Source organism: Monodon monoceros, unplaced genomic scaffold (genome assembly GCF_005190385.1).
Source record: "Monodon monoceros isolate NGI ecotype Baffin Bay Population unplaced genomic scaffold, NGI_Narwhal_1 Super_Scaffold_5, whole genome shotgun sequence".
In the NCBI taxonomy this organism is placed as follows: Eukaryota; Metazoa; Chordata; class Mammalia; order Artiodactyla; family Monodontidae; genus Monodon; species Monodon monoceros.
The window spans coordinates 71,369,977-71,386,093 of NW_021703782.1; the positions used below are offsets into that span (position 1 = coordinate 71,369,977).

At 40.7% G+C, this 16,117-nt stretch overlaps 1 protein-coding gene across 1 annotated transcript in view; it reads right to left on the reverse strand.

The window, feature by feature from the left end:
• The window catches only part of GNAQ (G protein subunit alpha q), a 289,672-nt gene that overhangs the window by 180,556 nt on the left and 92,999 nt on the right, over positions 1-16,117 (reverse strand). The window contains exon 2 of the mRNA XM_029202711.1: positions 5,183-5,367. Within this exon, the coding sequence (XP_029058544.1) occupies positions 5,183-5,367 (185 nt within the window). The remainder of the gene's footprint in view (positions 1-5,182; positions 5,368-16,117) is intronic.

Consider the following 16,117-nt stretch of genomic DNA (forward strand, 5'->3'; position numbering starts at 1 on the left):
GACAGAAGACTGGAAACGGTCAGAGTTCATGCTTCTCTCAGATGAGTTCCACAGACCTGTCCTGGCTTCCGAGACTTAATCCTTCGGCTTCTCCTCAATTCTCCAAGTGACTTCACAGTCCCATCAATTCTTCTTCCGCTTAAGTTAGCCAGTGTTGGCTTCTGTTGCTTGCAAGCAGAGAACCTTGACTGAAACAACTCTTCAGAGGCACAGATACCGACATATACTGATTAAGGTCTGCCTTTATTATGTGCTTATCATACAGGTGACAAATATTAAATTGAAATCAGTCTCTTAGAAAATTACCTCATGTTGAAAAATGTAGTACAGTAATTTTCTTGTTCAGCTGATCAAAGGCAGGAACAAGTTGGCAAGTCCTCCAGAATCTTGGCTACATTTGTCTTTTGAAAAATGGCTTCTGGGAGCTTAGATTTCTCAGGAAGCAGAGAATGTTCAGAAAGCTGTAAATGTGCTTAACCAGGTACTTTCCCCGTGACACGTCCTCTCCTGGAAAGGTTCTGGGAGGACCGGAAGTATTTGTTGCAACATGTCCCCTCAACCTCTCCACCCCCAGGAGAGAGGGGAACACAGGAGTCGGGCCTGGAAATTGCTGGCTGGCTGGTCAAAGGCAGCTGCAGCCTAGGTGCTAAAAGAGCCCTGGTCATCAGGACTTTTGGGTCTAACAGTAAAAGCTAGAAGAGGTGACAGTGTCTACCGAACATTAGCATGTGGCTGAGTTGTACTCAATAACTGTCTTGAAGATTCATCAGATTCTTTTCTCTTCCTGGGATTGGCAAAGGGAGCAAAGGCCTTTCAATACGTTGAAACTGCTGTAATACCTGGATTTCACAGTTCACAGAAATGGTAAGCCAACAGTAAAGGGACACCAGGGCCTGCTAACTGGAGTGATTCACTCGGTGAACAAAAGCTCCTACAACATTCCTGGCTTCTTGTGGGGGAGATAACAAATTATAAAACAAGAAGCTTGCTCACTGTAAGGTAATCTGCAGTCTAATAAAAAAGTAAGGCACGTGTATATGAAACAACAACAACAAGCAAAGCAGGAAGAATGCCAACTACCAGATACAGGAAGTAAGTACATAAAAATCAGGAGTTCAAAACCTTGTGATCTATTTCTCCAAGCTGTAACTCAAGACAGTTCTTATCATGTTAACATAGAAATTTTACTGTGCTGATTTCAAGGCCCAAAGAATACTCAGAAGAGTATGCCTGTATAAGACAGGAAAGCATAAAATAATAGTGATGAAAATTGTACCTTTTGGAAAGTAAGAAATGACAGAGTAATCTGTCTCATCCTTGAATGCCTTGCACCTAGTGGAGCCTTAAATGGATCTTTTGATTTGACTAAGCAACAAATATTTGATCCCTTTCAACATCAGCTATCAAACACTTGTGTTTAGGAAAAAGGCAAAGTAATAGTTAGAAATAAATAAACCCGAGCTCACAGTGTTCAGAAGAAGTCCTCAAACACATTCTCTTACTTGGGCTGAGTCCAAGCAGCTCACCTATAAATATTACTTGTTTGGGAAAGAAAGTCCAAGAACAGGATAGTGGATACACACCCAGGGAGGAATTAATCTGTTGTTTTGGTAAAAGTTTGCAATTTATTACAAGCTCCCCTGGAAATGAAGATCCCTGGAACACTGGGTAAGGGCCCTGAAGAGACATGCAATGCAACACCACTACCTGGGGCAGAGGTTGTGGCCTGGACTCCCCTTGACCACTGTGCCAGCCCCCAGCTAACCAGTGAGACTCTCAATTCAATGTAGTAACACTTACACAAGAGCAAAAGAAATTCCAATATTTCAGCATGGCAGTCCCCTAGCTAGACCAATTTCACAGCAAACAAAACTGTGAACAATTCCTCAGTTAAGAACGGGCCATATCGTCTGTAAGCTACATTCTGCTTTACAAAATATATGAATTTAGCAGCAAGAACAAAAGTTAGGCTGGACAATACTGGAAAATGTTTGTTTTTATTAATGCTACTACCATAGATTATGGCCAATGTGGCAGTAGGTGCAAAGAAGCTTTTTAATAAACCAAATGGTTATTTATGTTATATCTTTAGGGTCACAAAATAATACAAATCACAACACACTGCCTCCAAGTAATTGCTAATAAAATGCACACCAAGTCCTTTAAACTATTTATAAAATATTAGAGCATACTGTAACCAGAAACTTCTGTAGGAAGTTCTAACCAAGACATAAAATATTATTATTATTAAGTAGGTATCATAAATATAAGAAAATAAAAAATTCAAACTTCTTAGCCTGGATTCAAAAGCTTTCAGAAGCACATTCTAAGCCTTTTTTTTTTTTCCCCCCCTTTGGTTCTTATTTCTTCAGTTCTCCTCTATAGGAATTCTGTTCTAGTAAAACTGGCCAATTTATACACTGCATGCACATACCTTCTTCTGAACATCTACTCTAGCCATTCCTCCTCCCCAAAGTGCCCCTCCCTCAGCTCTGCCCTTGCCTCTTTCTGGACTGCAAATTTCTGCCTAGCCCTGGTTAACCTTCTCTGCCTCCCTGACAGCCCATTGCATTTATTCCCTTATGTATCAACAGCTATCTATTGATTTGAATAATCATTTCAACAATGGTGAGGGACAGGAGGGGAGGCTTTCAGCTGTTTAAGCTTACAAATTATTTACCTATTCATAAAGCAAGTACCTTTTGAACACCTACTGTGTACAAGATACAACGCCAGGGACAATGAATAATGCCAAGATGGAACTGACACAAGATTTACTTTCAAAGAGCCTAGAAACTAGTCAGGAAAATAAGATCAATACCCAAATCATCATAACTAAAACAAGCTAGGCAACTATCAATACTCCAGTATGGGTTCTGCAAGAGGGTGGGATCACTTAGTACCACAGGAGGAGCAGAGAAGAATGAGGAGGAATCGGCAGTTGGGTGGAACAGGAAGGAGACAGACGACATTATTTCCTTAATAAGCTTTAACAAAGGCAAGGAGGGAGCGGAGCTCAGGAAGTTAATGGAGGAAGCAAGGGGTGATGCTTTCAAATTCATACACGTTGTAGAGAAAATGGAGCAAATGTGAACGTAATTTATATTATGAACTAAAGGGAATTAAACGTACTGAGGAATTCAGATGTCAGTCACTATATCAGGCAGTATGTTAAGTAACCAAGAGATGTGGGAAGATTTCACAGGATAATTATGATCTCTGAGAAAAATCTGTATTATTATAATGTTTTATGATGTTGATTTTTAACTGAACGGTATCCAACACAGTAAAGCCTGCTTAACTAGAATTGATACAAAGAGCTCAAATAACACACATTAAGCGTTCTTCAATGTGTTCTATGAATAGGGCATAAATTCCACATCATCTTCTACATCTGTGTGTCTGTACAATGAATGATCTTCATATGAAAATTTAACACCAAGGCGAGATCCTGAAGGATTCTTCTGGAGCACCAAGAAAAAGATGAATTTTTGGTATAATTAAGGAGATGGCATTATACTTTAATGTGTAAACTGGCAATATGTATGTATATATGTAAAATATACAAACAGACATCAATTACACCACACACGTGGTAACTCAGACAGAATTCATCAGATCATCATGTTATCAACCAACTGTAGATTGGAAAAGTCACTGGCATTTAAAAAAATTCCTTCTACAAAATAGTCTTACAATTCCAACAAAACAAGCATGCCACCTATTTCAGAAACTCGTTACACCGAGATTTCTTGGGGGGTGGGCTGGGGGAGGGGGGGGACCCTGATCCTTTTAAATTCAGACTGCTTCCATATCCAGGCAGCCTCATCTGACTCAGGTACCATATTCCCATGAACCTACCCAGATCTTTTCACTCTTGAGAGTAAAAGCAGGGAGGGTTATTGGTGGAGAGACTCTCGTTGCCATCAGAAAACTAACTGTGAAGGTATCAACTAGATAAGCAGCAGCCAGTTGATTTCAAAGAACCACCCCCCAAAAAGAAATGCCCGATTTGAAAATGATCTGAATATTTAGAAGCTTCTAAATGGTAACAGAAGCGGAGGTACAGAGAACTGCTTTATTTTACCTACGCTTCATGTTTGTGAGTTACATCTCAGTTAATGAGTCACACTGGGCATGCCAACTTCTTCCTAGTACTCATTGATACTGGTATATGGAAATATCCTCAAGAGTAGATTATCAAGAGTACTGAGAGAATGCAAGTTCTGACTGAAGGTCCTAAAATAAATGTAGGTGCAAAGGTAATGTTTTGTAAACAAAAGGTGAGGTTTTACCAACTTATTATAAGATCAGCATCTACAAGTTGTAAGGAACAAAGACTACATCCATCAGTAGACATACTGATTGATTAACAGGAAGACATTTCTACAAATTCCAAATAGATTCCGCTTCCCTTATAAACTCCCAGCATAAACTCAAACCTGGAGACACCCTCAGATGCACCAACCTCGTTGGGCATTATGTAGCTATAATATTTGGAGGGTGATTAATTACAGCAATTGTTTTCACCTGAATAAAAACAAATGATTTTTCTGTTTCAAGTAAGAAAAAATGCTGAATATTGGGAAAGTTTGCTTGTTTTCTAAAAAGCTAAAAATTAAATTTTTTTTTTCCCCTAACCTTTTCTCAAGTGATTTTAGAAGTTTCCATTACTCTAATACAACTCCAGAGAAACGTGTTTGAAAGGTTACTGGAAGTGACAGATGGGCCTATTTTCAAATAAAATTAAGCCTGTGGTACTACTGAAAGGAAGTCACGAAATCCAAAATTAAACTGGACAGAATGGTCTTAAGCTGTTTTTGTTCTTTTTTTCAAGGGAGTACAAAGAGTGGGAGGTTGAAGCAAGGCCACTGCTTCTCATCTGAATCCCCTCACTTGGGTCAATCTGTCTTGAACTGACAAACTGTCTTCTTAAGGTAATGTGTGCCCCTACATTTTAAACATCCATGTATCTATTGTTGAATATCCAAACGTCCTTCGGTGATATCACTAAGAATACGACTCCAATTTTTTATAGCTATAACTTTAAAGACTTAAGGGAAAAAACCAGTTATAAACAACTTGTTGAGCCATTGAAAGCCCCATTTAGGATGAGATGGAAAACGTCCATTAAAAAAAGCCACCACACATCCCAGCTCTTCCCAGGAGGAGCTACGCCTACCTTATTGTGCTCGTACTTGTAGGGGATCTTGAGCGTGTCCATGGCTCTGATCATAGCCTGCATGGCCGTGAAGATGTTCTGATACACCAGCTTGGTGAAGCCCCTTTTGTCTTCATCAGAGTAGCCCGACCCGTGGATGATTCTCATCTGCTTGATAAACGTACTCTTGCCACTCTCTCCTGTCCCTGAAAGAGAAACAACAGCAGCTCATCAGACCACGAGACCTTCTCACAGTCTCCCAGACAACTAAACTAGGAACAGGCCTTGGACGTGACATCTCCACGGGCCTGCTGAGAGGGGCATCACCAGAGGGGGAAATGCCACCTATGGTGAGCACTCGGCAAAATCAGAGGAGTGACAGTCCATTGCAGAGGCAGATGAGCTTTAAAAGAACAAAAAACTGTCACCTCTTTGGAAGCCGCTCAGCATGGAATTTTGATAGTGATTTGTAACCACGTATCTTATATGAAACACAATAAAAATAGCATCGTTTCAACAGAATGAACACTTGATAAAGCTCTCTTCCCTGGAGAATGTCTGAAATGATTCCAGGAGGCTGGGATGTTTAGCCAGGATTTGGATCTGAAAATGACAATGCACTCACATAAATGCTGGTCAGAGAGTGGTAAGACAAAAATGCCTGAAAATTTCTAGACATTTTCTCTTATTTTAAAATGGGGTATGTGGAGAACACAGTACCCAGATAAGAATTAGCATTTTTCAGGACAGCAAGTATCAACTGTATTTATTTCCAGGGGCTTTGGTCACCTGAGTTATGCCAAGGAACCACTGAATCCAGAGAAGACACAGTGACTCTCCTTCCTTCTGCCTACTCTTAACTATGACACAGAAATTTACTGTCACTGGATTTTTTTCTTTTGTGTTCTCATTTTTCCCTTCCTCAATATTCCTTTTCAGTTACCATAAGCCTGAAGATAATCCATAACAAAGCTACAAATGCCTGTGGGGAGGAGGAAAAATGGAAACATGAGATCATTTCACTGAATGACAACATATTTCTTCTACAGTGAATCTGAAACTGTGAATCTAAAAACTTCATTTTTTAAAATATAAGTGGTTTTGGGAGTATGTAACTTCATTTCTGAATATCTCCCACTCACTTTCAAATTTCCTTGAAATTTCCAAAACAATAAATGTCTTTGTCTTCTCCTAACAATGTGGGGAAAAAATTAAAAGTTTTTTGGATATTAAACATGGAAGAATATAATAATAATACACAGGATGACTACAGCGTCCTCATTGCCATTTCCTATCAACAAGGCATTAAAACAATAACAACAACAAAAAGGTGTAAAAGGAGAACTAAAAACTAGGAATACAACATCTGTCCTAATTTTGTTTGGTTTTTCTGGTGGTTGGATTTCATTATCTTTATAAACAATCATGAAAAATTCAAATAAGTATTACACTTTTCATAGAAGCACCCTTAAATGACTACAGATGTCTTGGTAAACACAGAAGCCTCACACAGTTACAGTGAAAGATGATTTCTAGCCCCACTGTCCAGTGGTCACCGATTCCTTTATCCTTTTCATATGACTTTTAATAAAGTGATCTGCAATTTCTTGAAATATAAAATGAACACTTCCTTTATCATTTTCACATGACTTTTAATAAAGTGATCCGGAATGCCCTGAAGTATGAAGTTAACACTGCAATGTGAATGCTATCAACCCATTTTAACAAGATTAATTCCAAGGAGTTAAAAATGAACTTCTTATAATCCCATCCACGAATACTGGGGAAAAAAAAACCCAGAAAGTATTTTAAAAGCTACAAAATTGTTTCTCATTACCAGTCAACAATTTATAGAAAGAAACCAGTATATTTACTTTCTGAGCAATTCAAAGTATGGAAGCAAAAGACCTAAATCGCTTCTCTGTTTATTATCCTTATCCCAGAACCAACAGCTTGCTCTGAGGGCCCAACTAGAGACATAATCATCAAATCAGAATCTCTGCCAGTTTTTTCCACACCAAAAACAAGAAGAAATCTTAATATGTGAGGTTAATGGTATGAAAAGAAAAGGAAAGAGAATCGAGCAAGAGGCCTCCTCCTAGCTGAGAGGCTTTTATATACTTACCCTCTCAAAATAAACTCAAGAAAGTAAAAGAAGAAATCTAAACCACACTGGCTTGTGTGTCACTTAAGCTGTGTTGGGCAAAAGCAGTCAACGCTTAGCCCCTCTTGGGATCTACACTAATTAAGCCCCTAGACATCACCCTAATGAAGACTCCGATTATAGGTCGAATACGGGACCCAAGAATGAATGAAACGGGGAGAGATTAAGAGGAAACAAAAAAGAATCTAAAAATCAACTCAAAGTAAGACATGTTCCTGTTGCCTCAGATACACCCAGGGATCCTCTCTCTCCATTTTACCATCTTGCTTGGTGCCCCGGGAGGCTGACTGAGAAGGATTTCACATCAACAGCTCTCTTGTGCTTGGTCTTCCTGGGTTTAGTCCATAGGAGACACCAGGAGGAGACCAGAGAGCAAGAGAATGAGGAAGGTGTATCTATTTCCCCAGTTTGCTCCCTGCAAGGGAACCACAGATATGCTGTGTCCCCTTCAAAAGGCCACAGCTCCTGCTGGGTAGCCCCCTCTGGGTGACTGTACCTGCTCCCCCACCTCGCTGGCCCCTGGTTACTGCACTCATTAGCCCTCACTGGTTACCTACACCTGGTCAGCACCTTTTAAACAGTCCCTGAACAAGACTCTTCTCAGTCACCTAGCTGGAGTAGGCCATCTGTTTCCTGCTGAGACCCTGACAGGTAGAAATAGCCAAAGGAAAGCATGGGCAGCTTAATAAATGAAGGAACAGGAAGGCAAGGGAATGGAAGTACCCTCTCTTCTTCTTCTGCCCTTTCTCTATGAATCTTGCTGCTTTTTTTCCTAGTCACTAATTCACTCTTATAACACTCTTCTGGAAGCCAATCATGATGACAGAGCCCAAAACCAGAATCCAGGGCTCGCTCCTGACCCTCCCCCAAAAGTACTAATAAATCTAATACTTGTCCCCCAGAGTATGTACACGTGAGCCTACCTGTCTCCCCGCAACACACACTTTAAGACTAATCTCCAATCCTGACAGGGGAAACAGTCAGTCATCTCCACTACCTGAATATCCTCTCTCTTATAAAGGAACCAAAAGAAATTTGTGTTCAACCCTTTATACTTTGCCACTTTTAAATACACTGTCATTTTATCCCTTCAAAACTCTATGAGACGGATTTTTTTTTCCTCATTTCGTGGAAAAGAAAAAGCCTTGGAAAGGTGAGGCATCTGAGCTAAGATGACACGGCTGGTAACTGGCAACAGTAGAGCTCGAGCCCAGCCTTCAGCTGCCCAATTTTGGTTTGGCAATACTTCCACAGTCATGGCTGCCCAAATCCAGGATAATTAACTTCCACTGCCCGCACTCTAAAAATGTCTCCACCTGGCTTTGACTAAACTCAACTTTCATCCATCTAAACCTAATTCTGAATTTCTGAATACTACTTCAATTAATAGGGACCCATTTTGATTCTTGGTACCATCTTCCAAGACTGGCCATCCCTCCCAGGTAAATTTTATTCACAAATTTAATACTCACACTTTGATTCTACTGTATAAATGCAGCAAATTCAAAGTGAAGGCAAGCTTCACTTAAGAGAAAATCTGTGTAACGCAAATGTTATAGGTACAATGATAAAAGTAGTCAAAGTATTATTCTGTACTATGGACTAAAACATCAACCAAGCAAAGAACTCAGCTTCTTTGTTCCGTGAAAAGAGTTCTATCATGGAGACAAATTAACAATTCTTCACAAATGTGTAAGCCAAATTTCATGTTCTTCTCCTCTTTTCATAAACTTATACAATATTCTCAGGGTTTGAAATGGACGTTTTATTTCATTTAATTTATGCATGTTAATGGGTTTTTTTCCCCCTATACTTTGGCTGTGTTGGGTCTTCATTGCGGTGCGTGAGCTTCTCATTGCAGTGGCTTCTCTTGTTGTGGAGCACGGGCTCTAGGTACGCAGGCTTCAGTAGTTGTGACACACAGGCTCAACAGTTGTGGCTCACAGGCTCTAGAGCACAGGCTCAGTATTTGTGGCGCATGGGCTTAGTTGCTCCGCAGCATGTGGGATCTTCCTCGGCCAGGGCTCGAACCCGTGTACCCTGTGTGGGCAGGCGGATTCTTAACCACTGAGCCACCAGGGAAGTCCCAGAAATGGATATTTAAAAAATCTACTCAGGATTAGAATTGAAAAAAAAAAAAATCTGTAACAATAAAACAAACCCCCAGCTGTTCCAAATTATAAAAATGATGCTTCCTAAGGCCACATGGAAAGCATAATGAGAGACTTCACAATTCTTTATCTCTGAATGAAAGAAAGCAGACTTCTACTAGTAGGTTGCTTTGTGAATCCAGTGCTGGCTAATCTCTTTTCACAGCAGAGAGCATCAGTAACTCTTAACTTACCTAAAGAAATACAAATCTACTATCTTATCAGAGCCATTGATAAAATCAAATCTAGGAAGGAGCCCTTACATTAAATCTAGGGGGTGGGAGGCTCCATCTTTGCTAATTTGAATATATCTCCAATCATATTATTTAATAACAAGCATCACACACAAAAGGATGTGAGTCCAGAAAAGTCCTGCTTTTCTCCTTCATTGGTCTCTATAAATGTGGCTGAAAATTTTCTCTAGAAAAGTTATTTGTACCTTTGTTTAAGTACTATGCCTTTTCTCACCCCAGCCCATCAAAACACCCAGAAATGAGACTATTTAAGAATCATGCTATTTGGGACTTCCCTGGTGGCACAGTGGTTGAGAATCCACCTGCCAATGCAGGGGACACAAGTTCGATCCCTGGTCCGAGAAGATCCCACATGCCGTGGAGCAACTAAGCCCATGCGCCACAACTACTGAGGCTGCGCTCTAGAGCCGGCGAGCCACAACTACTGAGCCTGTGCACCTAGAGCCTGTACTCCACAGCAAGAGAAGCCACCACAGTGAGAAGCCCGCGCACTGCAACGAAGAGTAGCCCCCGCTCGCCGCAACTAGAGAAAGCCTGCATGCAGCAACGAAGACCCAATGCAGCCAAAAATAAATAAATAAATTTATTTTTTAAAAAAAATCATGCTATTTAAAAAGGCCACTTCATCTAGCATGCATAATTGATTTTGAGGGATACTTTCTTCCCTACCCACTGGATCAGGATAAGCCACAGAGAGCAATCCCAGTTCACTTCACATGTCCTTCCATCAGGCCGAACAACAAATATGAATTTATATAATATCCTACTGTGGAGGGCAACACTTTGTAAGCTGTTAGAATATGTGGCACATTCAACATACACGCTTTCTCTCACACACACACAATCTGATGCTTCAGGCTTTGCCAAGATGTTTTCAGTACAAGAGGATTTCCATGTACAGCTTCTACCACAAATCCATGTTTATTCTATGCATCCTACTCATACTAACCATCTATACCTTTACACTGATTACTCGGCCCATTCTCAAGATGCAGTCTGTAATTAGTTCCCTCCAATTAATCTCTAAAAGCAGGGCAATTTTTCTTTTTTTTGGCTTCTTGCTCAGCACGTTGTTGTTTTTTTAAATTTATTTTACTGAAGTTTAGTTGATTTACAATGTGTTAATTTCTACTGTACAGCAAAGTGATACATATATATATATATATATATATATGTATGTATATATATATACACACACACATTCTTTTTCACATTCTTTTCCATTATGGCTTATCACCGGACATTGAATATAGTTCCCTGTGCTATACAGTAGGACCTTGTTGTTTATAGGACAGTCTTTCTTATCCCACACCCTACCTGACAGTTTTAAATCTAATAATACATTACATTCTTTTTTTTTGCGGTACGCGGGCCTCTCACTGTTGTGGCCTCTCCCGTTGTGGAGCACAGGCTCCGGACGTGCAGGCTCAGCGGCCATGGCTCACGGGCCCAGCCGCTCCGCGGCATGTGGGATCTTCCCGGACCGGGGCACAAACCCGCATCCCCTTCATCGGCAGGCGGACTCTCAACCACTGCGCCACCAGGGAAGCCCTACATTACCTTCTTAATGGTAATGAATTGTCATTTATTGTTGAAAGCAATCATGGACTCAATGGTTCCTTCTTTCCCACTGAAGCTGGCTTCCTGGGTTACACTTCAATCAAAAGGGCTGTGAAGCACAATCCACATATACACAAGAATTGCTCAGTGCCCTAAAAATGTCAGTTACGACTATGACTGTCTGAAGAACGTGGTGTGACCCATTTCCACACACGGCCCCTGGAAAACAATCACTGAACACTTCACTATCAGGAACTTCAAGGGTTCATTCCCATTATCCTGAGAGAAGGTCAGAAAATAGACCTTCTCGGGGCCTCTTACAGGCTCAGGGAGACCCACACACACCACTGCCACTTTTTCTAGGCTCCCACCCAGGAAAAAGAAGAAATTCCAAAATAGAGTTCTAAAAACTGTGGTATTTAAAGCTGTACAATGAATATATTCGTTTTCTCCTTCTAGTGCCTTTCATGACTGTATTTGGAGATATTGTCAAACCATCAGAAGTCTACATCTGAAGCCTTTAATTAATGTGAAAGCTCAGGCGAAATGCCCGTGCCCTCTTGATTGGCCAGCACCCAGATAAAGAGCAGCTAAGAACAAACCCTAGTCTCAAGGAGCTCAATTGTAATCCAAGTATGTGTACTTAAGGTCCATTGGTTTAGGCCAAGAGTCTAAAATACGGAATCTCAGCACCACCAAAGCTGAACCTGGGCTACTTCCACATAAACTTTGATAAAACAGAACCAGAAATTTCAAGGAGGAATTTTCTACCCACAAGCACATCATCAACCAACCCACACCTGCAAAGACTTAATAGCACTGAGATAAAAGTGATTTAATAACACTGTGTCAAAATGCAATCCATGTGTTGTCCACATTCTGGGTTATATACTTAAAAACACACGTATTCTGCCTCCCGCCCATCTTCCTCCACTTAAATTGGAAGGCTGCTTGTGAAACTGAACAGCTCTAATACCAAAGTCACCATTACTTCCTCTTCTTTAAATTTTCTTTTTTTTTTAATTTATTTTGGGCTGCGTTGGGTCTTTGCTGCTGCACGCTGGCTTTCTCTAGTTGTGGTGAACAGGGGCTACTCTTCCTTGCAGTGCATGGGCTTCTCATTGTGGTGGCTTCTCTTGATGCGGAGCACAGGCCCTAGGCGCGTGGGCTTCAGTAGTTGTGGCACGTGGGCTCAGTAGTTGTGGCTCGCCGGCTCTAGAGAGCAGGCTCAGTAGTTGTGGCACACAGGCTTAGCTGCTCCGCGGCATGTGGGATCTTCCAGGACCAGGGCTCAAACCCGTGTCCCCTGCATTGGCAGGCGGATTCTTAACCACTGCACCATGAGGGAAGTCCCTCCACTCCTTTAAAGACTGTCCTTTAAGGGCAAGGGTTGGGAATACTTGACTCTTTACCCCCAGCAAGGCTGAAGAAGGTTCTAGACAGTTTTTTAAATGCAGCACAGAAATTAACTGAATTTAGTATCACCAACTGTGAGTGGAAACTGAATAGATGAGTAGGTTAGTAGTAACCAGGACTATGAATAATAACTCTCATCCAGTTAAGTTGTTTTTAAAAGGAAAGACAGGCAAAATGCATTGAAAATGCAATCTACTGAAAATGCTTGGGAGAGGGAGATTATCTAGTCCTGGGCTTCTCGAAGTAGTAAAACCCTCCTGGGTAAGGTGCTTCCAAGGTTACTCAAACACACAAGAGCATTTTCTTAGAATGTCCATTTTACCATCATGTGTTCGTTGTAAACATCCATGTATGAAAAACTAGCGTCAGTTGACTGCACCACCTTCCGAATGTACCAAAAGCCATTAAAACGTACATTTTAAAATGATGGATTTTATGGTATGTGAATTATATCTCAATTTAAAACATTTCAAACTGACATCAGTATAGTTTGGAGAAGAACAGGAAGTTTACATGAATTTTCAGGCCAAACTTCTTCAAAAAGGTTACTCTGAGCCAACCTGTCCAACCTCCCCTGCACCCCCAGACCTCTCCTCCTCCAGGAGTGCCTGTTCACTCTCTTCTGGCTTGGGATGTGTTTCAGAGAAAAAGTTTAAGAAGCCCTGAACTCACTTATTTTACAAAGGAGGGAAGGAAAGTGACCTGTTCGAGGATTCTGCTGGTTGAACACTAATTAGGAAGAAGATGGACTGTAATCTACCAAGGCCTCCTGTCTGTCCAGGGCTCTTGATCTTATGTCCTTGTAAACTTTCTTTTTATAAAACATTTTTCCAACTTAAAAAGTTATAAATATTTATTATAGAAAATTCAGAAAAACGGAAGAGGAGTTTTCAAAATTGCTGAAATCTGAACATTTTGGTATATTGCTTTCCAGATTCCTTTTCTAAGCAAATGTTATCATAAGAGTGTGTGATAATTTAACAATTCCCCTGTCACAACACGTTTTGAGTACTTCTAATTTTTCACTTTTATAAATAATGTTGTGATAAGGAAAACATCACAGAAACACAACTAGGTGAAAGAGTTGTAAAGGCTCTGGCCATCCTATAGTAGTACCAGTTGACACATCCATCAGATACTTCTTTCCCCACTTTTTTTTTTAAAGCAACATTACTGTGATATAGTGCTTTGTAATAAGAAATAATATTCTTTAAAGCTTTTGCACAGCAAAGGAAACCATAAACAAGACGAAAAGATAACCCTCCAAATAGAAGAAAATATTTGCAAACGAAGCAACTGACAAAGGATTAATCTCCAAAATATACAAGCAGCTCATGCAGCTCAATAACAAAAAAACAAACCTAATCCAAAAATGGGCGGAAGACCCAAATAGATATTTCTCCAAAGAAGACATACACAGATTGCCAACAAACACATGAAAAGATGCTCAACATCACTGATCATTAGAGAAATGTAAATCAAAACCACAATAAGGTATCACCTCACACCGGTCAGAATGGCCATCATCAAAAAATCTACAAACAATAAATGCTGGAGAGGGCGTGGAGAAAAGGGAACCCTCTCGCAGTGTTGGTGGGAATGTAAACTGATACAGCCACTATGGAGAACAGTATGGAGGTTCCTTAAAAAACTAAAAACAGAACTACCATATGACCCAGCAATTTCATTACTGGGCATATACCCTGAGAAAACCATAATTCAGAAAGAGTCATGTACCAAAATGTTCATTGCAGCTCTATTTACAATAGCCAGGACATGGAAGCAACCTAAGTGTCCATCGACAGATGAATGGATAAAGAAGACGTGGCACATATACACAATGGAATATTACTCAGCCATAGAAAGGAACAAAACTGAGTTATCTGTAAAGAGGTGGACGGACCTAGAGTCTGTCATACTGAGTGAAGTAAGTCAGAAAGAGAAAAACAAATACTGTATGCTAACACATATATATGGAATCTAAAAAAACGGTACTGATGAACCTAGTGGCAGGGCAGAAATAAAGACACAGACATAGAGAATGGACTTGAGGACACAGAGTGGGAAGGGGAAGCTGGGACGAAGTGAGAGAGTGGCATGGACATATATACACTACCAAACGTAAAATGGATGGCTAGTGGGAAGCAGCCGCATAGCACAGGGAGATCAGCTCGGTGCTCTGTGACCACCTAGAGGGGTGGGATAGGGAGGGTGGGAGGGAGAAGCAAGAGGGAGGGGATATGGGGATATATGTATGCATATAGCTGATTCACTCTGTTGTACGGCAGAAACTAACACAATTTTGTAAAGCAATTATACTCCAATAAAGATATTTTAAAAAAAGAAATAATATTATTTGGTCTCCATTCCAGTTTTTGGCACAGAGCTCCTAAAACCCTTGGAATTTCATAAGCAAAGGGAGCATCAGAGGTGTTTTTGTTATGTTAATGAGGTGACTCTGGGAAAGTGCCTAAGGATGGGGACTGGTTACCAGGGCAACCAACCAGGAATAGAGAAGTGGAACTTTCACTCTCACCCCTGACCTCTGAGGAAGGGAGGAGGAATTGGAGATTGAGTTCAGTCACCAGTGGCCAATGGTTTAATGGCTCATACCTATATAATGAAGCCTCCATAAAAACCCAAAAGGACAGGGTTCAGACAGCTTCCGGGTTGGTGAACACGTGGAAATTTGGGGAGAGTGACACACTCTGGAGAGGACATCGAAGCTCTGTGCCCCTTCCCACTTACCTTGCCCTATGCATTTCTTCCATCTGGCTGTTCCTGAGTTATATTCTTTTATAAGGAACCCACAGTCTCTAGTAAGTAAAATGTTTTCCTGAGTTCTGTGAGCTGCTCAAGCAAATTAATCCAACCCAGATGTCATGGAAACATCTAATTTATAACCCTTTGGTCAGAAGCACAGGTAACAACCTGGACTTGAGATTGGCATCTGAAGTGAAGAACAGTTTTGTAGGACTGGACCCTTAACCTGTGGGATCTGACCCTATCTCCACGTAGCTAGATCCTAATCTCTCCCACTTCAGAAATCCGTTTCCACCCTTCTGCTATATTCTGCATATGCTGCCTATCCTGGTTCCTCTTTACAGCTCTGTGACCTTGGGGAAGGTACCTGGCCTCCCAAAGCCTGTTTCCTTACCTGTAAATACCACTATCCTACTGCTCCGCTCCGAGTTTTCAGTGAGTTAATCCAAGTAAAGCACAGTGTCTGATACATAGTAAGTACTCAATAAATACTGCCTATAATTTTCAGTGTAAAATCAAGAAGAAAAATGACAGAATAGTCTGATACAGGGCTGGGGGAAAGGCAAAAACTAACTAATCAAGAGAAGAAGAGTCTGATACAGGGCTGGGGGAAAGGCAAAAAGTAATCAAGATAATAGTTTAATTCAGT